Source organism: Oryx dammah, unplaced genomic scaffold (assembly GCF_014754425.2).
Source record: "Oryx dammah isolate SB20612 unplaced genomic scaffold, SCBI_Odam_1.1 HiC_scaffold_28, whole genome shotgun sequence".
Lineage (NCBI taxonomy): Eukaryota > Metazoa > Chordata > Mammalia > Artiodactyla > Bovidae > Oryx > Oryx dammah.
This window is the reverse complement of record NW_024070212.1, coordinates 97,898,475-97,925,883: the sequence shown is the minus strand read 5'-3', so window position 1 is coordinate 97,925,883 and position 27,409 is coordinate 97,898,475. Positions and strand designations below refer to the sequence as shown.

The window sequence follows — 27,409 nt, the reverse complement described above, 5'->3', positions numbered from 1 at the left end:
TCATTTTTATGCTATTACAAATAGTATGTTTTCATTTCATTTTCAGGTTGTTCACTGCTAGTATACAGAAATACAACTAATTTTTGTTTTCTAATCTTTTAACCTGCACCCTGGTGAATGCATTTATTAGTTCTAATAGTTTACTTCTTCCTTTCTAATCTGGATGCCTTTTCTTTTTCTTGTCTAAATGTCTCAGCTAGAATTTTCTGTAAATGATTAGAAGTGATGAGAAAAGACATCCTTAGTCTCTTCCTGCTCTTAAAAGTACTCAGTTTTTTTACCACTAAGTATGATGTCAGCTGTGGGTTTTTCATGTCCTTTATCAGGTTGAGAAATACCTGCCTATCTCTAGTTTTTTCAGTGTGTTTAAATAAGAGTGTAAAAATACTTCTTCTGAATCTACTGAAATAATTAGTAGATTTTTGTCAGTTGATTTTTGTCCTTAATCTATTTATATGGTTTATTTACACTGATTTTTTTTTTAATGTTGAATCAACTGGCATTCCTAAGATGAATTCTAGTCATGGTTTATAATCCTTCTTATATGCTGCTGGAGTTGCTTTGCTAGTGTTTTGTTAAAGATTTTTATGTCTAAATTCATAAGGAACATGCCTTCATTAAACGAACTGTGATGTATTTGCTCCAATTTTTTGGAAAAGTCTGTGAAAGAATTGTATTAATTCTTTTTATAATGTTTGGTAGAATTCACCAGTAAAACTAACTAGGCCTGGGGTTTTCTTTGTGGATAGTTTTTTAAATTAGTGATTCAATTTCTTTACTTATTATAGCTCTATTCAGATTTTCTACTTCCTGTTAAGTCAGTTTTGGTAGTTTGTGTGCTTCCAGGCATTTGTCTATTTCATTTAGGTTGTTTAATTTGTTAGCATGTAATTATTTATAGTATTCCATCATTTTTTTTTAATCTCTGTAAGGACTACAACGAGTGTCCCCTCTTTCACCCTGATTTTACTGATTTGTGTCTTCTCTCGCTCCCGTGTGTGTGTGTGTGTGTGTGTGTGTGTGTGTGTGTGAGTTTAGCTTTGTTGTTGTTCAGTCATTAAGTCATGTCCAACGCTTTGCAACCCTATGAAATGCAGCATGCCAGGTTCCTATGTCCTTCACTATCTACTGGAGTTTGCTCAAATTCACGTGCATCGAGTTGGTTTGCTCAAACTCGTGTCACTGAGTCAGTTCATCTCATCATCTGCCACCCTCTTCTTTTGCCTTCAATCTTTCCCAGCATCAGGGTCTTTTCCAGTGAGTCAGCTCTTTGCATCAGGTAGCCAAAGTATTGGAGCTTCAGCTTCAGCATTAGTCCTTCCACTGAATATTGAGGATTGATTTCCTTCAGGACTGACTGGTTTGATCACCTTGCTGTCCAAGGGACTCTAGAGAGTCTTTTCCAGCACCACAATTCAAAAGCATCAATTCTTTGGTGCTCAGCCTTCTTTATAGTGCAGTTCTCATATCTGTACATGACTACTAGAAAAGAGTTTATCAATTTTATTCATCCCATCATCCCATCTTCCAGTTTCATTGATTTCCTCAATTATTTTCTATTCTCTATTTTATTTACTTCTGTTCTAATCTTTATTATTCCCTTCTTTCTCCTTGTTTGGGTTTAGTTTGCTCTTCTTTTTTTCAGTTTCTTAAGGTGGAAGAAGGTAGGTTATTGATTTGAGAGCTTCAGTTATAAATTTCCCTCTTAGCACTGCTTTAGCTATATTAAGTAAGTTTCACTATTCTGTGTTTCTCTTTTAACCCAAAGTATTTTCTAATTTCCCTTGTTTTCCTTTTTTAATCTATTGGTTATTTAGGAATATGTTATTTATTGTCCACTCTGTGAATTTCCAAAATTTCCTTATTTTTTATTTCTAATTTCTTTCCATTGTGGTTATAGACAACATATTTTGTATGATCTCAACCCTATTTATTGAGACTTGTGGCCTAAAGTGTGGTCTAGCCTGGATAATGCTTCATGTGCACTTGAGAAAAATGTGTGTTCTGCTGTTGTTAGGTGGAGTGTTCTAAAGATGTCTCTGTGTGTGTGTGGGTGAGTTCAGTTGTGCCCAGCTCTTTGTGACCCCATGGACTGTAGTCCACCAGGCTCCTCTGTCCATGGAATTTTCCAGGCAAGAATACTAGAGCAGGTTGCCATTTCTTTCTCCGGGGGATCCTCCCGACCCAGGGATCAAACCCACATCTCTTGCCTCTCCTGCATTGGTAGGCTGGTTCTTTACCACTAGCACCACCTACGTCTAGTTGTTCTATAGAGTTTTCAAGTCTTCTGTTTCCTTGTTGATCTATATGTTCTATCCCTAATCAAATTTCTTACGCCAAATGGCAATAACAATGGAAGAGTCACAACTGCTCACTACCTAACACATTCATTGTTGGCTACAGGTCTCTAGCCGGAGAAGGCTCTGGAGTTAGGCAAGTCCTTAACTTAGTCCTAAGTAAATTGAAAAATCACTATAAGCAGGCTTTCTATAGCTGCAGTGGCTGGCAAACAAGTGGAAGTCTGTGATGCCAGACTCTTTTGCTTCCAATGTCGCCCAAGGTGAACCCCAAAATGATATATGACTGAAGCTGGTTTCATAGGCAACAGAAATCCACACTACTGGTCAAGTCTATGGCTAAAGGGAAGGGAAAAAGAATACAGCTCCCCAAGATACTCAAGCTGTTCTCTGGTCTCTCAGGAATTACCTGAACTGCTGAGCAGCACTTTCCACCAGCCAAGTCCACAACCCACAAGGCTGCTACCCAGGGACCTGGATAAGGGAGAGGGGCTGAGGTACTGGGCTTACTGTCTTCTTTTTAACGTTCTTACAGATCTCAGATCCCACAAGAGCCATCTTCTCCTGCCATTTCCACTCAGATAACTTGAAGATCTGAGCCCAGGTCACAAAGAAATGAAATGTTTCAAGTAGCTCTATCCAGGGATAACACTAATCCAATACCTCCCTTACATTCTGCCCACAGACACCCCACTATTCATCCTTTCCACGTCCAGCTCAACACCATCTCTTCCACAAAATCTCACAACCCTTTCTCCATCAGACTCAGTTTTTCATGCACACAGCCTACTGGTGATACCTATGTCACGGTGATTTCATTTATCTTGGATATTTAACTGTGAAATGAAGAAAGCGTGGTGCCAAAAAAAAAAACCAATGTGGGTTTTGAAACCAGGTAAAGCTGGATTCAAACTCTGCATGACAGAGATAGATAGCTAAGGATAAGATGATCATGTAAAGCACTCTGTTAATACAAGTGTCTTTTGTCTAGCCTCACCACTTTGTCCTCAAATCATCTGTGATCCTTGCTTGCCTCTGGCATGTCCAGCAGAGGCATCATTATCATAATAATATTAGTAAACAACATTTACTTATTATGTTCCAGCACTGGTCAAAGCATATTATATCACATATATTAACTCATGTGATAGTTTAGAAACCCTTAAGTAGATATTATTATTATGCTTCTTTTATAGATAAAGAAACTAGGAAAAGAAAAGTTAAATAATTTACCCTAGGTCACATGTATGGTTAAGTAGTAGAATCAGGATTTGAATCCTATATATCTGTTCCCAAAGCTTCTCTCATGACCATCATACTATATATACCTCCTCTCTAGGTATGGTCATTGTCAATGAAAACATACTAATAGCAAAATATATATATATATTCTTTAAAAAGGCAACTGTTTTATATATATATATATATATATATATGCTTCAGTCAGATTTTGCTGTTTTATATATATATGCTATATATATATAATATATAAATATTTATATTTATATATTATTTATATATATTTATATAAATACATATATTTATATAATATTTATATTTATTATATATTTATATAATATTTATATTTATTATATATTTATATAATATTTATATATTATATATATATATATATATGATATATATATATAAAACAGCAAAATCTGACTGAGGCATAATTAGCTGTCCCTAGAATTTCACTTTCCATTAAAAGGAAAATAAGCTTTTCCAAACAGTCATAAGAAAACATCCAACATTTTCTATCACTAACTCAACACAATACTGTTTAAGTACAAAACTTAAGATAGTTTTTCTTCTGAAGTAAAAACAGCTCTATTTAATCAAGTCTTCATAATCTGACAATGAAAGCCACGTTAGGCATGCAGGAGACTATTAAGAATTAAGTGATCTTTTCAATTGAAAAATCTCTAATTATTTTTCAGATAACCTGAAATCCAACAACAAACAACTCCAGGGCCTAGCCTACTTACCATTTAAATTAAAATCCCCCAAATAATTTCAGGTTATATATCTCCTACAGCAACTAACTTTTCTTTGTACAAATGTTAAAGGTCTAAGCCATGGTTACTTATTTTACCATACTTAAACCAATTTGATCTGAACTTTATGAGTGGTTGATTTTCTATTAATCAATGTAGAAGTTTTCAAAAGGTCATATCCCCAGAGAAGACTTACACCACAGAGCAAGCATAGCATCCTTTCTTGCTACTCTCACGGATTAAGAATGCACCGTCAGGTTTCCCATAAAGCAAGTCCTCTGCTTGTACTCGGTTGATATCCTCAACAAACCAGGTTTTCTCATCATAATGGGGCAGGTTTTCATCTTCCTCATTGATAAAATAGGTCCTAAAAATTAAATGTTAAAATATTATTCTAACAATCAGTTTACTTATATCTAAAAGCAAATTCACGAATAAAACTCTTCTAAATCTTAACCACAAAATAACAAAGTAGAATTGCAAGTAGTTGGATTTTTAAAAAATAATTTCCAAAAATAAGATTTAAAAAATTTCATTATTTGCTATCATGCAGAAAGCACAAGATTCATGTGTCTCACCCAAGACTCTGACTCCTGACTGTCTAAATAAGCGATGTTTAAGTATCCAGGTTTCATATGGCTTGGCAGGTCTGTGAACTCAAGTGCCTATAGCATACTCATGAAGCAAATCAATTTAAAGAGGTGCAAAGGCCTTGATTCAAATGTCCTCAAATAACAGAGAGGACATTTGCTCAAGTAGCTCAGGAAGCATTAAGAAGGCCCATGTCTTACACTAGCAGCAAAGCCCTCTGACGGAAAGGTACAGTGAGAACTTACTCATCAGCATCCTCATTCTTGATTCCCAGCCAGGCATTTAGGCGCTTCTGTCTCACTCCTTTGTGACTGAGCCACCTACCAGAAGAAAGACACCAGTGTCAGCATCGGTGCAAAGTAGACACATCCAAGCCAACCAAACATCCAGGCCCAGGAGCTTGCTCTCCCCATTCCCACTAAGAATGGCCAGAGATTTCCCTAAATTTAATAGTTTCTCTATTACTTTTCCTTCAACTTTCAGCAAAAAGGCAGAAACAGAAAGCTACTTGAAATTAGGCACGTCCCTCATTCTTCACTTTCCTTTTCTAGAAGGTTATATCACCACAAGCACACATATCCTTGCACTCAAACACCATGGGACAGTTGCTTTTGGAATTGCTAGTTAGGTGAGCGTGTGTCACCTGTGCAATCTCCACTGAGCCACAGGATGCAATTCCTCCATGACCTACTGTTAATACATTGAGTTTAAAATTCTAAAACAGAACTGCAAGGTCTATTTTTACCCAAAGCAAGCCACAAGAAATTCAGGGTAGCTCTGAGTAATTAATGCAAATTTACTTCATCACCAGGAAAATCACAGTATTTTAAAATATACCAACATTTTAGATGTAAAATGATATAAACCATTTCATTTAGCTTCAATGAGATGGACGATGGCCTAAAACTTGAGTATAAAACCTCTTTCATTCATCATCATCCCCCAACCAAGCCCCTGTTCATTCAGATCTCATCATAAACATCTCCTTGGGGAGGACTACCCTAATTGTCCCAACTAAGGCAGTCCACCAGTCACTCTCTACACTTTTCCTTATTTTCCTTATCATGTATAAAACAATACATTCTGGAGACAAAACCCGAACAAAGCATCATCCAACTAGCACTCTATTACTAATTATGTGGTCCTTTTTTGTTTGTTTGTTTATTCTAAAAAAGATATAAAGTTGAAGTTATAACATAAATTCAGTGCACATAAGATGAACTTATTCTCTTTATGTTCAGTTTCATTCTCAACTTAAAATCTCTAATCAAACTATAATTTTGTTTACTATGTACTATGTCCAGTGAAAACAGTGTCAGACTTTATTTTGGGGGGCTCCGAAATCACTGCAGATGGTGACTGCAGCCATGAATTTAAAAGATACTTATTCCTTAAAAGGAAAGTTATGACCAACCTAGATAGCATATTCAAAAGCAGAGACATTACTTGCCAACAAAGGTCCGTCTAGTCAAGGCTATGGTTTTTCCAGTAGTCAGGTATGGATGTGAGAGTTGGACTGTAAAGAAAGCTGAGCGCTGAAGAATTGATGCTTTTGAACTGTGGTGTTGGAGAAGACTCTTGAGAGTCCCTTGGACTGCAAGGAGATCCAACCAGTCCATTCTAAAGGAGATCAGCCCTGGGTGTTCTTCGGAAGGAATGATGCTAAAGCTGAAACTCCAGTACTTTGGCCACCTCATGCGAAGAGTTGACTCATTGGAAAAGACTCTGATGCTGGGAGGGATTGGGGCAGGAGCAGAAGGGGACGACAGAGGATGAGATGGCTGGATGGCATCACCGACTTGATGGACGTGAGTCTGAGTGAACTCCGGGAGTTGGTGATGGACAGGGAGGCCTGGCGTGCTGCGATTCACGGGGTCACAAAGAGTCGGCCATGACTGAGCGACTGAACTGAACTGAACTGATGACATTTCACTTAGTTTGTATCAGTTAGGGTCTTAGCTAGATGGATAAGGCACAGTCAAACTGGCAGCTGAGGAGAGTTCACTATTTACAAAGGTCAGGAGATGTTTTAGAGAAACTCCCTGGGGCTAGCAACAGTGTGAGGCCAAGGTATCCTAGAATTGAAGAATTGGCTGTAGACAGCAGTGACTTGAAGCCAGAGAGTACCATTTGGGGAGTGCCACCTTTGGTAGAAAATGAGGACACAGCCATCTTATTGGGATCACAAGGGGAAGAAGTTAGAATATAAAATATTCTTACTTTCCTTTCCTTCTGCCCTCTCATCTCCTGCCTGTGCCTTCAAATGGCCAAAGCTAATGAGAAGCCAGAGGGCAAAGAGATCCATTTTCTTATGCACAGAGCAGGGTAGAAAAAGAAGAATAGAAATTGTGAAGGCAAATGGAAAATTCCAGCACACCCAATGAAATGGATTAACTTTAAGTGGACTTTTTTCCCAGAACCTATGATCCTCTGATAAAGAGATGGCTTCCAGTACTCAAGGACTGTTTGCACAGCATAAGAGGATGGCTTATTTAGGATACATTTTAAGGTAAGATTAAACTAACTTTTCTAGTCACAATCTGTATCTTAACTGAACAATTATTGGCATGGTAATATCCTTCACAATTCCTTCACACTGCTGCCCCATCTCGCCTCTCTAATTTTGTATTTGGGAAGTTGAATTTGGAGCTATGTGTAAGATGATATTTATTCAAATTAAGTTTTATGATACTCAATCTGGATCGTAGTTTCAACCTCCTGAAATCTTTCTAGTCTCTAATATCTTATCATCTATCTGATCAGCTGTTTCTCCCAGCTTTTAAAAATATGATCAGCTGCTAATGACCATCTAATTTTTGCTAACAATGTTACTTAGGGCATCTGTGGATGGACTGACGCACACTACACAGAGCCTACTCTAGGATGGCAGTAAGTCATAGTTTATCAGTCAAGTTAGACTAAGTTGTATTATGGCAAATTATTCTTTATTTTGAATTTATGAGTTTAGGTTTATGAAAACCAGGAAAAGGAAGCAATGATCATGAAAACTAACTCCTAATGGAAAAGAATTGTAAATGAACCCCTTTTATAAAAAAGGAATTTTAAAGGTTTTTTAGGAAATTCCTTGGTGGTTCAGTGGTTAGGACTTGGCACTTTCACTGTCGTGGGCCTGGCTTCAATCCCTGATTGGGGAACCAAGATCCTGCAAGCCACGGATGGCAAGCAAAAAATAAAATTAAAATAAATAAAGGCTTTTATATTTAAGAAATATTTTATTCTAAAGAATAGCAAGGAGAGATAAGAAAGCCTTCCTCAGCGATCAATGCAAAGAAATAGAGGAAAACAACAGAATGGGAAAGACTAGAGATCTCTTCAAGAAAATTAGAGATACCAAGGGAACATTTCATGCAAAGATGGGCTCAATAAAGGACAGAAATGGTATGGACCTAACAGAAGCAGAAGAGATTAAGAAGGGGTGGCAAGAATACAAAGAAGAACTGTACAAAATGATCTTCACGACCAAGATAATCACAATGGTGTGATCACTCACCTGGAGCCAGATCCTGGAATGTGAAGTCAAGTGGGCCTTAGGAAGCATCACTACGAACAAAGCTAGTGGAAGTGATGGAATTCCAGTCGAGCTATTTCAAATCCTGAAAGATGATGCTGTGAAAGTGCTGCACTCAATATGTCAGCAAATTTGGAAAACTCAGCAGTGGCCACAGGACTGGAAAAGGTCAGTTTCATTCCAATCCCAAAGAAGGGCAATGACAAAGAATGCTCAAACTACCACACAATTGCACTCACACATGCTAGTAAAGTAATGCTCAAAATTCTCCAAGCCAGGCTTCAGCAATACATGAACCGTGAACTTCCAGATGTTCAAGTTGGATTTAGAAAAGGCAGAGGAACCAGAGATTGAACTGCCAACATCCACTGGATCATTGAAAAAGCAAGAGAGTTCCAGAAAAACATTTATTTCTGCTTTATTGACTATGCCAAAGCCTTTGACTGTGTGGATCAAAATAAACTGTGGAAAATTGTAAAAGAGATAGGAATACCAGACCACCTGACCTGCCTTTTGAGAAATCTGTATGCAGGTCAGGAACCAACAGTTAGAACTGGACATGGAACAACAGACTGGTTCCAAATAGGAAAAGGAGTACGTCAAGGCTGTATACTGTCACCCTGCTTATTTAATTTATATGCAGAGTACATCATGAGAAACGTTGGGCTGGATGAAGCACAAGGTGGAATCAAGATTTCTGGGAGAGATATCAATAACCTCAGATATGCAGATGACACCACCATTATGGCAGAAAGTGAAGAAGAACTAAAGAGTCTCCTGATGAAAGTGAAAGAGGAGAGGGAAAAAGTTGGCTTAAAACATTCAGAAAACTAAAATCATGGCATCCAGTCCCATCACTTCATGGCAAATAGATGGGGAAACAGTGGAAACAGTGGCTGACTTTATTTTTGGGGGCTCCAAAACCACTGCAGATGGTGACTGCAGCCATGAAATTAAAAGACGCTTACTCCTTAGAGGGAAAGTTATGACCAACCTAGAGTTATGACCAATCATGTTAAAAAGCAGAGACATTACTTTGCCAACAAAGGTCCGTCTAGTCAAGGCTATGGTTTTTCCAGTGGTCATGTATGGATGTGAGAGTTGGACTATAAAGAAAGCATCAAAGAATTGATGCTTTTGAGCTGTGGTGTTGGAGAAGACTCCTGAGAGTCCCTTGGACTGCAAGGAGGTCCAACCAGTCCATCCTAAAGGAGATCAGTCCTGGGTGTTCATTGGAAGGACTGATGTTGAAGCTGAAACTACAATACTTTGGCCACCTGATGAGAAGAGCTAACCCATTTGAAAAGACCCTGATGCTGGGAAAGATTGAGGGCAGGAGGAAAAGGGGATGACAGAGGATGAGATGGTTGGATGGCATCACTGACTCAATGGACATGAGTTTGTATAGGCTCCGGGAGTTGGTGATGGACAGGGAGGTCTGGTGTGCTGCAGTTCATGGGGTCGCAAAGAGTTGGACAGGACTGAGTGACTGAACTGAACTGACTTATTTTATATTTAAGAAATGAAATCCTGATTTAGGCATTCAAGAATATTATAGAAACAGTACATTGGAATCTCAGCAGAAGAAAAATCTCAAAAAGTCCTTATGGGCTATATATATAGCAAGAAATCAGAAAAACGGCTACATGCAAAGGGGACTTGATGAACTAATGACAATCTCTTCTTAGGTGCTGCAGAATTCCAACCTATTCTAACTTCAAAACAGGACCAAAGAGAGGTCATATTCAGTATCAGGTAGCAGTACAACCAGTCTCTTCCAGGACTGACTATACAATTTCAGTGTTAGAGCAGATCAAGCCCATCAATCCTAGTGTTGTCTTTGGTAGAAACATCAAAGCATGGAGTATGGACACTGGACTGTTCTCCCTGAAGCAATGGTTCCAAAAGAGGTAATGGTTTCTGTGTCTCCCTAAACATTCTAGCAGGATATAAGCAGGTCATGGCTTATCACCCATGATGGTACCTAAATTCTATTTTATATTTAGCTTACAGAGCTTGTTAAAGGAATTTTCAAGGTCTAGTTTGCCATACTTAGTCATGCACCTAGAAATGGTAGGTTTCTCAGTATCTCATCACTTTCCAGGGCAAAGAAATGCTTCCATTCATTCCTTTGGTCCATGGCACAGCCTTCTGGGGCTTTTCTTTAGCTTCATCATATGACCAGACCATATAAATACTCCAAGAACAGACACCCCCTACTTGTACACAAAGCCACCTCCGGGCCTTGCTTCCCAAGCTCTTCTGCTGCTATGTGGGCTTGCTTGACTCTCAGTGGCCACAGAAGCAAACTGACAGATCTCTAGAGGAGTACTACTAAAAACTACTCAGTAATTGTTTGCTTCTGAAACAATCACCTTAAATTCTCCTCTCCTAAAACTCAACAGCCAATGTTCCAACCTTTAAACTTGTATTTTATCCCCTCCCTCCTTCTCACACAAAGAAACCCTGAAGTCTATAGAAAACCCAGTCAGAGGTCTTTACTCTGCCTCCTCCTGCCAAGGAGTGTGAACTGTGTTACATGCGTGAAAGTCACCCATAAACATATTACAAAACTGTTCATTACCTAGAACTAAACCTAATACAATTTTCTTTCTCACTGATGATCTCCTTCTATGAAGCAGTCATCTGGCCTAAAAATCTAATCCATATATCTTGTTCTGATAATATATCTTTCCATCTATATTTAGATAATATCCCTATATCTAGATAAATCATATAATATTCCATCACTCCTCAGGTGTGCCATTTTTCTTAAGTGTTTTCAAACATTTCTATTACTTAAATATAGAATTTTTTCCTTAAAAATAAAAACTCTTCAGTGGACCATTCTGTATACTTACTTGTAGGTTCCCACTTTTAGTTTCCTTGTCTGTCAGAGGTAATTTCTATTTCTACAGTTTTTCTAGGTAACCAAAGATTCTGGGTTTTGTGTTTTAGGCAAACTTTAATTAATCTGCACTTTTTACGCTCCATCACTGTTCATTTGTATGGATTACAGCCCTACCTCCTGATCCCCACACGCTTGACGTTAGTAGACTGTAACACCCTACTACTAACAGGACCACTCTCCTAAATTCTGACAGTCCCACTGGCCAGGTCTCAATTACAAATCTCTTCTTCTACCTCTAATGTCTCTCATGCAGCAGGATCAGGTGGTGCCAGGGTGTCCTCCCCACAGGCCCAGAATACTCACACAAGGTGCTGATCTCTGATCTTGCGCAGCTGGATCAGGTCAGGTTTGATACTATTCATTTTTTTGTCTATTTCTCGGTTATCCAAAGCTTGTTTCTTCAAATCCTGTTCGAGACGCATTTTGCTATCATGAATCTCACCCAGACGTGATTTCAACTTGTCATAATTCATCATAATTCTGTGAAAATATTTGACATATTAAGGCTAAAACAGAAACCAAGCAGAAGCGTTCTACAGTGTGCACACGGTCCTAACACCGTCAATGCGGTGGACATCTGCTGTTTTTGCCTGGCACATATTTATTCTCACCCCTCTGGGAAGAGCACCGTCATGTTCCCTGTAGGGAAGGGCTCCTGTTCCCATCTCAGATTCATGGGTGAAGATCCACACAACCCCTCCTGGCCAAGAAGACTCTTCTGTTCCATCCTACCCCTGCCTCAGGCCACAGTGACTTGTTCAGAAATCAGAATAATACCCAAACTGACCCAATGACAGACAAATCTAGGGCTCTTGCTAGAAATATTGTAGACAGATTCTCTCTTTCCACTGAGATTGTTAAGTTGTTAACATGTGATTCTAGGCCTCCCAACAGTTTATACTACTGCTTTGAAGGGAAAGCCTGCCTGAGGATGAAGCCAACACAGAAGAAAACCGAGCCAACAGACAGAGAACAAGGAGAATCCTGACGACACTGTTTGGGCCCTGAACCCAGCCATGACTGAACAAGCAAAGCTGGGTTACTGTGTGAACTAAATGTGCTCATAACATGTAAAAGGACCAATAAGTGTCTGGGACATTTTGGTAAGCACTCAGTAGATGATGACCCTAAGCTTTTCCACCACACAAAGTTTTGCCGTGCTCTGAACCCTAAGGCAATAACTGTCCATTACTAACTTGTCACTCAATAATAAACAGTTTTATATTACCATTAAAATTTCATCATGATACTTTAACTCCCTATGCAACTAAACTACAAGTTCTTTTTCATTTCTTCACTATTAATAATGGTCAAGATACTCACACACACTCACACATATATACAGCTTTCTCTACCATAAAGTGTGTGTGTGTGTGTGTGTGTGTGTGTGTGTGTGTTACTTAGTCCTCAGAGCATTTCAACAAGATTTTATCCACAGTTTTATGGAGAAAGAAACAAGTCCAGAGACGGCAACACAGCCAGGTGGCGCTAGTGGTAAAGGACACACCTGTCAATGCAGGAGACAGGGGTTCCATCTCTGGATCAGGAAGATCCCCGGAAGAAGGGCATGACAACCCACTCCAGTATTCTTGCCTGGAGAATCCCATAGACAGAGGAGCCTAGTGGGCTACAGTCCATGGGGTCGCAAAGAGCTGGACACAACTGAAGTGACTTGGCATGCATGCACAGAATTTAAGCCCATGGTTTAAGCCATTAAACGCAAAAAGAAATGTAAAAAGGCAAAATGGTTGTCTGAGGAGGTCTTACAAATAGCTGTGAAAATAAGAGAAGCAAAAGGCAAAGAAGAAAAGGAAAAAGATACACCCATTTGAACGCAGAGTTCCAAAGAACAGCAATGAGAGATAAGAAAGCCTTCCTCAGTGATCAATGCAAAGAAATAGAGGAGAACAACAGAATGGGAAAGACTAGAGATCTCTTTAAGAAAATCAGAGATTCCAAGGGAACATTTCATGCAAAGATGGGCTCAATAAAGGACAGAAATTATATGGACCTAACAGAAGCAGAAAACATTAAGAGAGGTGGCAAGAATACACAGAAGAACTATACAAAAAAGATCTTCATGACCCAGATAATCATGATGGTGTGATCACTCACCTAGAGCCAGACATCCTGGAGTGCAAAGTAGAGTGGGCCTTAGGAAGCATCACTACAAACAAAGCTAGTGGAGGTGATGGAATTCCAGTTGAGCTATTTCAAATCCTAAAAGATGATGCTGTGAAAGTGCTGCCCTCAATATCTCAGCAAACTTGGAAAACTCAGTAGTGGCCACAGAACTAGAAACGGTCAGTTTTCGTTCCAGTCCCAAAGAAAGGCAATGCCAAAGAATGCTCAAACTAGCACACAATTGCACTCATCTCACACGCTAGTAAAGTAATGCTCAAAATTCTCCAAGCCAGACTTCAGCAATATGTGAACCGCAAACTTCCAGATGTTCAAGCTGGATTTAGAAAAGACAGAGGAACCAGAGATCAAATTGCCAACATCAGTTGGATCATCGAAAAAGCAGGAGTTCCAGAAAAACATCTATTTCTGCTTTATTGACTATGCCAAAGCCTTTGACTGTGTGGATCACAACAAACTGTGGAAAATTCTTCAAGTAATGGGAATATCAGACCATCGGACCTGCCTCTTGAGAAATCTGTATGCAGGTCAAGAAGCAACAAGTAGAACTGGACATGGAACAACAGACTGGTTCCAAATAGGAAAAGGAGTACGTCAAGGCTGTATATTGTCACCCTGCTTATTTAACTTACATGCAGAGTACATCATGAGAAACGGTGGGCTGGATGAAGCACAAGTTGGTATCAAGATTGCTGGAGAAATATCAATAACCTCAGATATGCAGATGACACCACACTTATAGCAGAAAGCAAAGAACTAAAGAGCCTCTTGATGAACATGAAAGAGGAGAGTGAAAAAGTTGGCTTAAAATTCAACATTCAGAAAACAAAGATCACGGCATCCGGTCCCATCACTTCATGGCAAATAGATGGGGAAACACTGGAAACAGTGGCTGACTTTATTTTGGGGGACTCAAAAATCACTGCCGATGGTGACTGCAGCCATGAAATTAAAAGACCCTTGCTCCTTGGAAGAAAAATTATGACCAACCTAGACAGCATATTAAAAAGCAGAGACGTTACTTTGCCAACAAAGGTCCATCTAGTCAAAGCTATGGTTTTTCTAGTAGTCATGTATGGATATGAAAGCTGAACTTTAAAGAAAGCTGAGCGCTGAAGAACTGATGCTTTTGAACTGTGGTGTTGGAGAAGACTCTTGAGAGTCCCTTGGACTGCAAGGAGATGCAACCAATCCAGCCTAAAGGAAATCAGTCCTGATTGTTCACTGGAAGGTTGGATGCTGAAGCTGAAACTCCAATACTTTGGCCACCTGATGCAAAGAACCAACTCATCTGAAAAGACCCTGACGCTTAGAAAGATTGAGGGCAGGAGGAGAAGGGGATGACAGAGGATGAGATGCTTAGATGGCATCACCGACTCTATGCACATGGGTTTGAGTAAACTCTGGGAGTTGGTGATGGACAGGTAGGCCTGGTGTGCTGCAGTCCATGGGGTTGCAAAGAGTTGGACAGGACTGAGCAGCTGAACTGAACTGAACTTAAGCTATTAAGCTATACTGCCTCACAGCACTTAATACTATTCTTAGGCACAAAAGTTCACTAACACTTTGGTGCTAATATGAGCAATAATTTTGCTTTTCCCTTCATATGATTCAGATTTATTATCTACTTTTGCACCCCTCAACCCGCTGTTACTTGGCTCATTTTTTAACACTCCACTAAATTTGCTTTGATAAAGGTTTCCAGTATTCTTTTAGTTGCCAGATTCAATACTTCTCATGTTTCTCATTCTCTGTGTTATCTCATCCTTATCATCTACCATAATCTACACACTTTTGCCCCTCAAATCCTTTCTGTAGAATTCCAAATCCAAATAATCAACTGCCTACCACTCAGACAATTCCATTTAGGTTCTCATAGGAACCTCAAAACTCACTGGTTCCCACTCCAAACTCCCCTCATGTACTTCCCATTTTGGTGAATTACACCATCCCTTAGTCACTAGCCCCAGAAATCTAGGAATAATCTTTGGCTTCTCCCACACCTGCCATATCTGGTCAGGCATACAGTCCTCAGCATTTCCATTAACTCTATTCACCACTATGTACTCTCAGACACTGTAACACATTCTGAAGCTATCAAGGAAAATAAGCCACCACCCTCACTCAACAAGCTCACAGTTCTGAGTGTGACTTTCAGTGAATGTTACAGTAAGGATTAGGATCAGATGCTACAGAAATGGGGACAAAAAGCCCCTAAAACAATCATGTCTAAGCTGAGTGCTAAAGGGGTCAACAATTTAGGAGGAAGGAGAAGGAATGCAGAAGAAAGAAGGTTCAGCTTGGTACCATTAGTGTGAACACCAAGTAACTCCATATGGCAGGACTGTCAAGTCTGAGGAGGTAAAAGCAGACATGACAGAGATGATTAAAGAAGAAAAAAGTCTTGGCTCACTGATGCACTTGGAGATATTAGGTAGATTTACCGTTCAATTTCCTTTTCATTCCCTTCTTTTCGAAATCGCTCAATATATTCTTTGCTATGTTGTTCTTGTGTATGACACTGCTCTTCAAATATTTTAATTGTTTCATTAAAAGCTTCAATTGCAGTCCTCTTCATCTGTATTTCCTATAGGATAAAAAAAGATAAACACACTTCATTATCTTTGTATTTCTTTTTGTAACCTTAGTCTTAAAACAAATCTTAAAATTCTAGTTATGATTCCATATGAGATCAAATTAAGGGGGCCAAAACAAGACCCTGCTACCATTATTTATATATGAAATATATCATTAAAACCCTAAAATGAAAGAAAAATAACTATTACCTGAAATATAGCTGAGAACCACAGAAAGGCCTCTGAGCTGCTGAGAGATTAACCCTGCATACCCTGAAGACAAGACAAAGTTCCTCCTTTTTAACTGCTGCAGTACTGACCCCTAAAAAGTGCTGATGGAGTGAAGAGACAGAACAGAGTTCGTGCACCAGCATGCAAAACCTTATTTTCCAGAAAAGCCTTATAGAGTCTATTTAGTCTTACTTCATTTCTAAAGCATGTCATTTTCGAAATAGATTCATTAGTAGATTCATCTCATTAGAAGCAGAAAATGAGGAAGGGGAAGAAAGTTGCTAAAATCAGATGCAAAATAAGATGAAAAACTAAAAACACCACAAAACAGAAGCCCAGGAGGCTAAGCCCCTCACACTAGGGTAAGTGGTCCTCCATGTTCCAATGAGCTCTGAGGGTATCTGTACACTTTAGCATCTGAATCATGACTCCCCTAAAATTTTCAAAGAGGGCTAAAGTTTGTTTACTTTAGAAAGTCAAGAAAATATGTGTAAAGGTCTAGAAAGACTGCGATCCTGAATGTTTATAAGTTTAAAAGTTTCAATGCTTATGGGACAATTCATCAACAATTTAGCACTGATTAATTACTTTTTAAGAATTTTGTTTTATTTTATTATGTAGTTAGTTTTGGCTATGCTGGGTCTTTTGTTGCTGCTTGAGCTCTTCTCTAGTTGTGGCAAGAGTGGGCTACTCTCTGGTTGCAGTGTGTGGGCTTCTCATTATGGCGGCTTCTCTTATTGCAGACCACAGGCTTTAGGGCACGCAGGCTTCAGAAGCTGTGGCAGATGGGCACAGTAGTTGCAGTTCCTGGGCCCTAGAGCACAGGCTCAATAGTTGGGGTGCATGGGCTTAGTCGCTCTGTAGCATGTGGGATCTTCCCAGACCAGGGATCAAACCCATGTGTCCTGCATTGGCAGGAGGATTCTTTACCGCTGAGCCACCAGGAAAGCTCTGATTAATTTCACTGATTATTTTCAACAAATTATTAATTGATTAATTTGACTGATTAATTTCAACAAATGATCACTGAGAATCCATTACACAGAAAGTACCATCTGGTGTTAAAGAAAATCACAAAAGGGGCCTGCCCTCCAGGATTCAGAATATACAGGCAAAATAGATTTCTGAACTCTAATAATGTTTTGTTTCATGTCATGATAGAGGAAATAAAGTGGGGTAAATTAGTTACTTATTGCTTTACAGAGACTTCATGGAGGAGGCAACATCTGAGTTAGGTCTTAAAGAATTGGGGTAGAAGAAGAAAATTCAGCATTGCACACAGATGGCATGGCATGACTTATACAAAATAAAAGTGGATATTAAGGATCTGCAATTGCTCAGTAGGGCTGGAACATAAGGGAATTAGCAGATGAGGGACACTAGAACCTTGTGATGCTTCATATAGCTGAGGATATATATATATATATATTTCAAGTAGTGCTGGAAACTTATAGGAATCCCTGTATCTAAATATTTAGCTATAAATTCTACAATTCTCAAATATGGTAGAGGGTTTTGGCTCCCTTGAAAGGTTAAGAAAAGGTGGCAGGAATACACAGAAGAACTATACAAAAAAGATCTTCATGACCCAGATAATCATGATGGTGTGATCACTCACCTAGAGCCAGACATCCTGGAGTGCAAAGTAGAGTGGGCCTTAGGAAGCATCACTACGAACAAAGCTAGTGGAGGTGATGGAAATCCTAAAAGATGATGCTGTGAAAGTGCTGCACTCAATATGCCAGCAAAGTAGGAAAACTCAACAGTGGCCACACGACTGGAAAAGGTCAGTTTTTCATTCCAATCCCAAAGAAAGGCAATGACAAAGAATGCTCAAACTACCACACATTTGCACTCATCTCACACACTAGGAAAGTAATATTCAAAATTCTCCAAGGCAGGCTTCAACAGTACATGAACCATGAACTTCCAGATGTTCAAGCTGGATTTAGAAAAGACAGAGGAACCAGAGATCAAGTTGCCAACATCCGCTGGATCATCGAAAAAGCAAGAGAATTCCAGAAAAACATCTACTTCTGCTTTATTGACTATGCCAAAGCTTTTGACTGTGTGGATCACAACAAACTGTGGAAAATTCTTCAAGAGATGGGAATATCAGACCACTTGACCTGCCTCCTGAGAAATCTGAATGCAGGTCAAGAAGCAACAGTTAGAACCAGACATGCAACAACAGACTGGTTCCAAATAGGGGAAGAAGTATGTTGAGGCTGTATATTGTCACCCTGCTTATTTAACTTACATGCAGAGTGTATCATGAGAAATGCTGGACCAGATGAAGCAAAAGCTAGGATCAAGATTGCTGGGAGAAATATCAATAACCTCAGATATGTAAATGGCATCACCCTTATGGCAGAAAGCAAAGAAGAACTAAAGAGCCTTTTGATGAAAGTGAAAGAGGAGTGTGAAAAAGTTGGCTTAAAATTCAACATTCAGAAAACGAAGATCATGGCCTCTGGTCCCATCACTTCATGGCAAATAGATGGGGAAACTGAAAACAGTGAGAGACTTTATTTTGGGGGGCCCGAAAATCACTGCAGATGGTGACTGCAGTGAATTTAAAAGACACTTGCTCCTTGGAAGAAAAGTTATGACCAACCTAGACAGCATATTGAAAAGCAGAGACATTACTTTGCTAACAAAGGTCCGTCTAGTCAAAGCTATGGTTTTTCTAGTAGTCATGTATGGAGGTTGAGAGCTGGACTATAAATAAAGCTGAGCACTGAAGAGTTGACGCTTTTGAACTGTGGTGTTGGAGAAGACTCTTGAGAGTTCCTTGGACTGCAAGGAGATCCAACCAGTCCATCCTAAAGGAAATCAGTCCTGATTGTTCATTGGAAGGATGGATGCTGAAGCTGAAGTTCCAATACTTTGGCTACCTGATGAGAAGAACTGACTCATTGGAAAAGACCCTGATGCTGGGAAAGATTGAAGTCAGGAGGAGAAGGGGACGACAGAGGATGAGATGGTTGGATGGCATCACAAACTCAATGGACATAAGTTTGAGTAAACTCTGGGAGTTGGTGATGGACAGGTAGGCCTGGTATGCTGCAGTCCATGGGGTTGCAAAGAATTGGACATGACTGAACAACTGAACTGAACCGATTAAAGTTCTGGCCCTAGACCCTCAAAGAAAACACTAGCAGTCTGACTGTTGTGTGTGTTGGCAGGCAGAGCAGCAAAGGAAATAATATTTGGTGTCACTGCCAAAGCAGCAGCTCCCCAATAAACAAGGCGACTATGCCTACCATCAAAACTGTAACCCACCCTACCCCTTCTTCTCTTCTCTGGGTCTTACCTCCTGCCCCTTCCTCTGGTTTCATATCATATCAACTAGTCCCTCTCACAACATTCACTCTCCCAGTCTAGGGTTCCTTCTCATACAGCTTCTAATTTAACACCACTTTGAAAAAAAATAAAGTTCCTTAACCCTGATTTCTCTTTTAAGCTTCTTAAAAGAATTGTTTATATGGGCTCTCTCTCTTTCCTCATCTCTCATTCATACTCCAACTGACTCTATTCTGGCTTCTGCACTCACCATTCCACAGACACTGCTCTTTCCAAGATCACCAATGATCTCATGGCTAAATTCCGGTGTCTAATCCCAAACCATCACTAAATCCTATCACTTTGCCTCATAATTATATGTAATCCAGATGTAAATATCCCCACATGCAGCCTGTTCTCACTCTGTGCCAACTCTGACTCTGGGTATACCATCTCTTTCCCATTCTCTGGGAAGAATCTGATTACACCACAGCAAACTAGATTTTATCTAAAATGAAATCTTTCCTTTTATAGAAAAAGAAAACATGGAGAAGGTCTACAACATTTAGAAACACTGTAACACAAATGGAGGAGGTCAGTTCTTTAATCTCCCTTTAACACTCAATTCTCTCTCCTAAACTGCTAATCACTGGATCCCTCTGGATCCCTCCCTCTCTTCTCCTACCTCCCAAAGCTTTAAGCCTCCAAGGCTCTTCTCTGTGTGGCCCATCTCAGGTCACGCTCTCAATTCTCACACAGAAATAAGCCCTCTTTTAGCTTTGGCCTTCTGGGTTTTTTGATTGCCTCCATCCAGCCCCATTCCCAGTTCCCTAAGCAGGGATTCCACTTCCAGAACCCAGTCTCATACCAGCTGCTCAGCACTCATATTCTGCTGTTAAATATGAGGATATTATTGGGCATGTATGCAACATGTGGTGTTTTCTCAGTTTTCTCCAGTCATGATAAGAAAGAAGTGCAACTCTACACAAGCCAAAGCCATATGCAATGGTGGCTATTTTTTCTAACCTCCATTCATAGAAGTGTTAACCTTCCCCAAGACTGTAGTCCACACTGAGATCTGATTTCAGGCTCTCGACAAAGGTAGAATGCTTTGGTTCATTATCTTGCATAAATTCATTCAACAAATAATTGAATGGTGGCTCAGTGGTAAAGAATCAGCCTGCCAATGCAAGAGACGCGAGTTTGATCCCTAGGTTGGGAAGATCCCCTGGAGAAAGAAATGGCAACCCACTCTGGAATTCTTGCCTAGAAAATCCCATGGACAGAGGAGCCTGGTGGGCTACAGTCCATGGGTTCTCAAAGAGTCAGAAACAACTTAGCAAATAAACAACAACAACTATATGCCAGGCATTATTTGAAGCACTTGGGATATTCTGTTCTCCTGGAACCTTACCACTTTATAGTCCTAGTCAAAATGAAAATGTTAACATTTGCTTGGTTTTGTACCTTATAGAATATACTCATATATCTTTTGAATCTTTTACTTAATATTTCTGTGAGATTAAACATAGTGCTATACATTGCCCTTTAAATAAATTCACCCACACGATTATAGTAACCCATCACTGCTTTATCTGATGCAGAGGAAAGGGATTAAAATTAAAGCATGCCATTTTGACTAATGCACATTGCAGTTAACAAATATGTCAGAGCACCTTGCACTTCTGCAAAATAAGGCCTCACTGCTCCCTCTGTATAGCTGGAGTCAAATATCGTTTCCTACCTAGACTAGGTATTCAATACATATTTTTGGATGGTTGCACTAATCTTTTGTACCTGATTCTCCCTCTCTCCCCCTCCCCCCTTACACACACACACACACAGATTACCTTTCTTAAAAATATAAAATGAACTAAACTGGAATTTAGGAGAATTATTTTCTAAAACTGGGTATGTTAGAAACTACTAGTGTACTATGAGTCTGTCTATGCTTAAGTTCCCACCTTTACCTGAGGCTACATCGTTAGCATTTCTGAGGCCATGAGGAATTCCTAAGAAGCATTTAATATCAGTAGTTGCCTCTGGGGAATGGGGACTTTCATGCTGTGTGATATAATTCATAGAATCCAGCAATATTTATATTTAGCATACATATTTATATAACTTTTGTATGTTTTAAAAATCAAGTTTTAAAGTAATTTCTGAAAACTCTTCTAATAGCTATATATATGTATATGTATGATAATTTCACCATCCCCTAACATTGATCACTTATGTTGATTCAATCTGAAGAAACCTCAGTAACTTTTTCTCCATTCTAAATCAAATACTAGTCTCATCACAGTTAATTCACTTAGAAGAGGCAAAGGAACACAGAAAACCTGAAATCTGCAGTGTGAAAAACAGCATACACACACAGTCGCACCACAGACACAGCACAAGTATCAGATAGGAAGGGGACAAAAAGGTTATTACAGTCATTCTGAACAACTACTTAGCTAATAGAAGAAAACCTGAAAAAAAATGAAACCAAACACTTCACAAAGAAAAATGGACCATCACAGTAACTCTGACCACTGTAATCCCACACCTTCCCCTAGTCACTGTATTGCACACCTAACCTGCAATTCTCACAGGCCAATATCTCCTAATAAGCTCCAACAGTCCAGAGGCTCCTGGTGCAGTCTCTGCATTTACACTGCACACCACAGACACTAGCTTAGAAACAAGATCAAGGGCTTTGGGGCTGAGAATCAAGAACATTAATTCTAGGGTCAAAACAGGGCACCATGAAGCACAGTAATACTGGAAGAGTTCACAGCTGACTAACCCTTAACAGTTAACAAACTATAGACAAAGATATTTTTTTAAAAAACTAAGTATTTCACAACTGTAATCAAATTGTCAAAACACAAAGAGAGAATCTTGAAAGCAGCAAAAAAGAAGTGACTTGTCATATACAAATGGCCTTCAATAAAAAATAATAGCTGATTTGCCATCCAAAATATTTAGGCCATAAGGCAGCAGGTGGGCAATATTTAAAGCCCTGGAAGAAAAAAACTGTCAGCCAAGAATTCTGTAACTAGAAGTACTGTCCTTCAAGAATGAAGAAAGAGGAAATTATACAAGATAAGCCCAGATAGTCAAAAGTTAAAGGAGTCTGTTACCCCAAGATTTGCCCTACAAGAAATGCTCAAGAGACTCCTTTGGGATGAAATGAAAGGACACTAGACAGTAACTCAAAGCTACATGAATAAATAAAGAACACTGGTAAAAGCAACTGCATAAGCAAATATAAAAACCAGTAGTTTTGTACTTTTGGTTGCATGCATGCTAAGTAGCTTCAGTCATGTCTGACTCTTTGCGACCCTATGACTACAGCCTGCAGGCTCCTCTGTCCATGTTCTATATGTTTTAAAGGACAAATGTATAAAACTATCATTATAAATCTATGCTAATGGGCAGACAATGTATAAAAATGTAATCAGTAGTGATAACAATATAAGGGGGAAGGAATAAAGGAGCATATACAGTGTTCAAACCCTACTGAAAACTTTTTCAATACTATGTTGGTACTGGACTTCCCTGGTTGTCCAGTGGTTGGGAGTCCACCTGACAATGCAGGGGACACAGATTTGATCCCTGGTCTGGAAAGATTCCACATGGCGCAGGGCAACTAGCCTGTGAGCCACAACTGCTAAGTCCACGCACCTAGAGTCTGCATTCTGCAACAAGAGATGGTCCTGCTCACCACAGTTAGAGAAAACCCAAGTGCAGCAATAAGGACCCAGCACAGTCAATAAATAAATGAATTTAATTTAGTTTAATTTTTAAAAAGAGATACTAAGATAGCTTAAACAACAAAGTGAAAGTGAAGTCGCTCAGTCATGTCCGATTCTTTGCGACCCCATGGGCTGTAGTCTACCATGGCTGCTCTGTCCATGGGATTTTCCAAGCAAGAGTCCTGGAGTGGGTTGCCATTTCCTTCTCCAGTGGATCTTCCCAACCCAGGAGTTGAACCCAGGTCTCCCACACTGCAGGCAGACGCTTTACCTTCTGAGACACCAGGGAAGCCTAAAACAAGGCCTCACTGTATAACACAAGGAACTAGATTCAATATCTTAAAACAACCTATAATGGAAAAGAATCTGAAAAAATTCATACATAAAAATCTTTATATACATAAGAATTTATATATGTAAATCAACTATACTGCAATAAATTTTTTTAGTTTAAAAAAGATATCAAGGCAGATAAAGACTATCAAGTGAATTATGGAAAATAATAATATTATTGAAAATCCAAGATAACTATAAGCCTTACTGCCTACTTACTGGCCTAAACAACAAAAATATACCAACCTGGGATGTTCTGGTATATTCTTCATATAGTCTGTCATATTCTTTACTCTTTTCCTGATACTGAGAGTGATACTCCTGCAGTTTTTTACCGACAGCATCAATATTATCTTCTTTTACCAACTGATCCTATATAGGTAAACAAAAGAAATGAAGAATGCCAATATTTCTAAAACATGGGTTTTTCCACAACTATTTATTTTTTAATTGTATTTCTGCTCTAAGTTTAAGCTACTGTATTAGTACCAAGTATGGGAAACCACTAAATCCTTTTGTTAACACTAAGATCAACCTCTTTAGATCACATCAAAATAGGTAATACTTAAAAAAATTTTAACAAAATATAAATAGGAAACAAACACAAATTTTTTTTTATTTTTTAATATAAATTTGTTTAATTGGAGGCTAATTACTTTACAATATTGTATTGGTTTTGCCATACATAGACATGAATCTGCCACGGGTGTACCCGTGTTCCCCATCCTGAACCCCCCTCCCACCTCCCTCCCCGTACCATCCCTCTGGGTCATCCCAGTGCACCAGCCCCGAGCATCCTGTATCATAAAGTTAACAAACACATGCAACAAGATATTAAGGAACAGTAGTCACAAAATAAGTTCTAAACATATCTTAAATCTTAAGTGGGAAAATTTAAGCATCTAGCATTTCTTCTTTTTTTTTCCCTGATAAACCTGGTAAGTTAGAATCAAATGATGTTGTTAAATGACTTGCTGATTAGCTATTAAGAGCCTGTGTAACCACAGGACTTCCCTGGTGCTCCAGTAGTTGACTTTGTACTTCCACTGCAGGAGTATGGGTTCGATTCATGGTCAGGGAAATAAGATCCCACATGCCACAGAGCACAGCCAAAAAAAAAAAAAAAAAAATCCCAAACTTATGTAATCATACCTACCTGCTGGTATCTGGACACTGGGTACATCAGTTTCACATCAAGTTTGGGATTGTACTGGGCAAGAGATTCATGATGATAGTGGCTAATGAGCTCCACCACAGAATTAAATGTCAGAGGATCAGAAAAGCCATATTTACCATCTCGATGATAAATCTTTATTAGCTTATTATTGCCTCCCTTCCTGTGAACAACAAGACATAACTGTAGATTTTTTTTCCCAAAAAATTCTGTTGAAGTACTCTTTCACTTGGAGATATGAAAGCTTGGTGTCACATTATAAACAAGTTTTACTATGTTAACAAGACTGGAATGGGTGAAAAGGCATGTATTATATGTGTAGAAGCATACATATTATTTTTACAATTATTTCTTCTGTCTGTAAAGTATCATGGTTACTAAAGGTCAACATACACAACTTTCAGTATCAACAAATTTAACAAAAATAATCACTAAAAAAAACTAAAACAAAAGTAAATTGTTTATCTTTTGTTTATTTTCTGAACAAATTTTTTTAATGTAAATTCTGTATCAAGAAGAACAGAGACAATCTCTTCAGGATCTAAAGATATGTGGTTGTGTGTCTCTGGAGGGACACAGAAGCAATCTCTATATGAAGAGGGTGATAACCATTTGTCACACATACACTCAAGAACTCAATTATGTGTGTGCATCATTGTTAATGCACACACATAATTAAGCTCCTTGAATGATTTATAACTGAGTAATTAATCCAGCACCCTACATTACTTTGTCTTTTAGATTCGCTTATAATACTTGGAAAGACTATTTATTTAGGCCATCACAATATGTAAATGATTCAACTGTCATTCAACTGTTTTACAAAGTATAGCTTTTAAAGAGTCGTTTATATTAGATGCTTGAATAGTTTAGACCACTTTTGTTTACTGAGACATATCCAATTGTCCCTTAAAAGATAATTTATAACCAAAGCTTAAAATGGCCATGTTTTCCAAGTCCCCTAAGGTATAATCTAAAAGCAGAATAGACTGATTCATTATATCATAGCAAAATACTGCACAATTCTCACTCAACTGTTCTTATAGCAGCATACAGACTTAATGGGGGGAAATATGCTTCTTTATCTCTTTATGCCATGCCATTACACATGATAAATGACGCACTGGGATTTGTAAAAGGTCAAACACAATAGGTTTGAATCTGTGGACGATTTAAATTTAATGCTTAGATGGTCAGTTTAGATGGATGAAGAACTATCCTATAAAAGGTTACCTTAGAAGGACCACCTAATCATAAGCAGTTTCTATAGGTGTGCATTCCCATGCATATACCCATAGAGGGTATGGATAATGCAAGCTGCTCTTTCTGCTAGAGGAAAACTAGAAGGTACTTATTCATTCAAAACAACTTTTTGCACATCTATTATATGTCCAGGCTGTATGAGGCACAGTGGACACAGTGATAAACAGGCCAGATACAGTCCGTGCTCTCACAGAACTTCCAGTTTAGGAGCAGGTGGAACATATCCCCATTTTTATAAAGAGGATAAAGAATTTTTCATTAAGATAGAACATAAAAATAAACAACTAGATATATCAACTGGTCTTTTCGGAAAAAAAAAAGCAGAGCAAAGGAAAGAGATTATTCTGGGGGTGGAGAAATGGCTACTTCATATATGTTGCACAAGGAAAACCACTCTGTTCAGGCGACATTTAGCGGAGTCCCAAATGATGTGAGCAGTCTGGCACAGCAGATATCTGGGGGAGAAGTTTTCCAGACAGGGAATAGCAAGTACAAAGCCCTGAGGTAGAAGCAAGCTGGGCATGTTCCAGGAACAGCAATGAGGTCAGCAATGCTGGAGCTAAAAAAAGCAAGCAGGAGAGTAGCAGGAGGCAAAGTGAAAGGAGCCCAGATCATCTAATAGCCTGTAGGTCACTGTAATGGCTTTTGCTTTTGCTGACTAAGATGGGAGACACAAGAAAGTCTGAGGAGAATGATATCATCTATTTTGTGTTTTACAAGGCTCATTCTAGCTGCTAAGTTGATAAGACATTCAAAGTGGGCAGGGGTAGAAGTAGAAAGATCAGCTGGGAGACTTGTAAAATAATCTAGGCAAGACATGATGGTGTCTTGGACAAGGGTAGTAGCTGTGGAGATACTGAGAAACGGTGGGATTCTGAATATATGCTGAGGAGAGAGTTGACAGGATGCGCTGTGGTCTAGATATGGGCATGAAAGGAGACAAAAGTAAAGATGATCTCATAGTTTTTATCTTAAGCAGTTGGAATGGAATTGTCATTTATCAGAAAGAAGAAGGATATATATAAAAGGAACATGTTTAAAGAGGAAAAAAGCATTTTAACTTTAGATTTGTTAACGTTTGAAATGCCCAGTGAATATCCAAGAGCAGAGGATCCTGCAGCCTACGTAAAGAATCTAAAGTTCAGAAGCAAGTTCTGGGCCAGATGTATAAAATCAGGAGTTGTCAGCCTATAGATGTTATTTGAAGATGAACATAGCTGAATAAGAGAAAGGTCTGAGGTCTAAGTCCTGGGGTACGCCAATGTTTAGTGGTCAGGGAGATGAGAAAGGAAACCAAGATAGAGCAATTAATGAAGTAAAAGGAGAATTACTGAGCA

General features: G+C 38.9%; 1 protein-coding gene across 1 annotated transcript in view; it reads right to left on the bottom strand.

The window, feature by feature from the left end:
- LOC120856226 (phosphatidylinositol 3-kinase regulatory subunit gamma) overlaps window positions 1–27,409 on the bottom strand; it is a 103,276-nt gene that overhangs the window by 7,417 nt on the left and 68,450 nt on the right. Inside the window, exons 4-9 of the mRNA XM_040231321.1 lie at window positions 24,792–24,972; window positions 23,882–24,007; window positions 15,912–16,054; window positions 11,629–11,805; window positions 5,131–5,205; window positions 4,491–4,661 (exon numbers count right to left, since the gene is read on the bottom strand). Of these exons, the coding sequence (XP_040087255.1) occupies window positions 4,491–4,661; window positions 5,131–5,205; window positions 11,629–11,805; window positions 15,912–16,054; window positions 23,882–24,007; window positions 24,792–24,972 (873 nt within the window). The remainder of the gene's footprint in view (window positions 1–4,490; window positions 4,662–5,130; window positions 5,206–11,628; window positions 11,806–15,911; window positions 16,055–23,881; window positions 24,008–24,791; window positions 24,973–27,409) is intronic.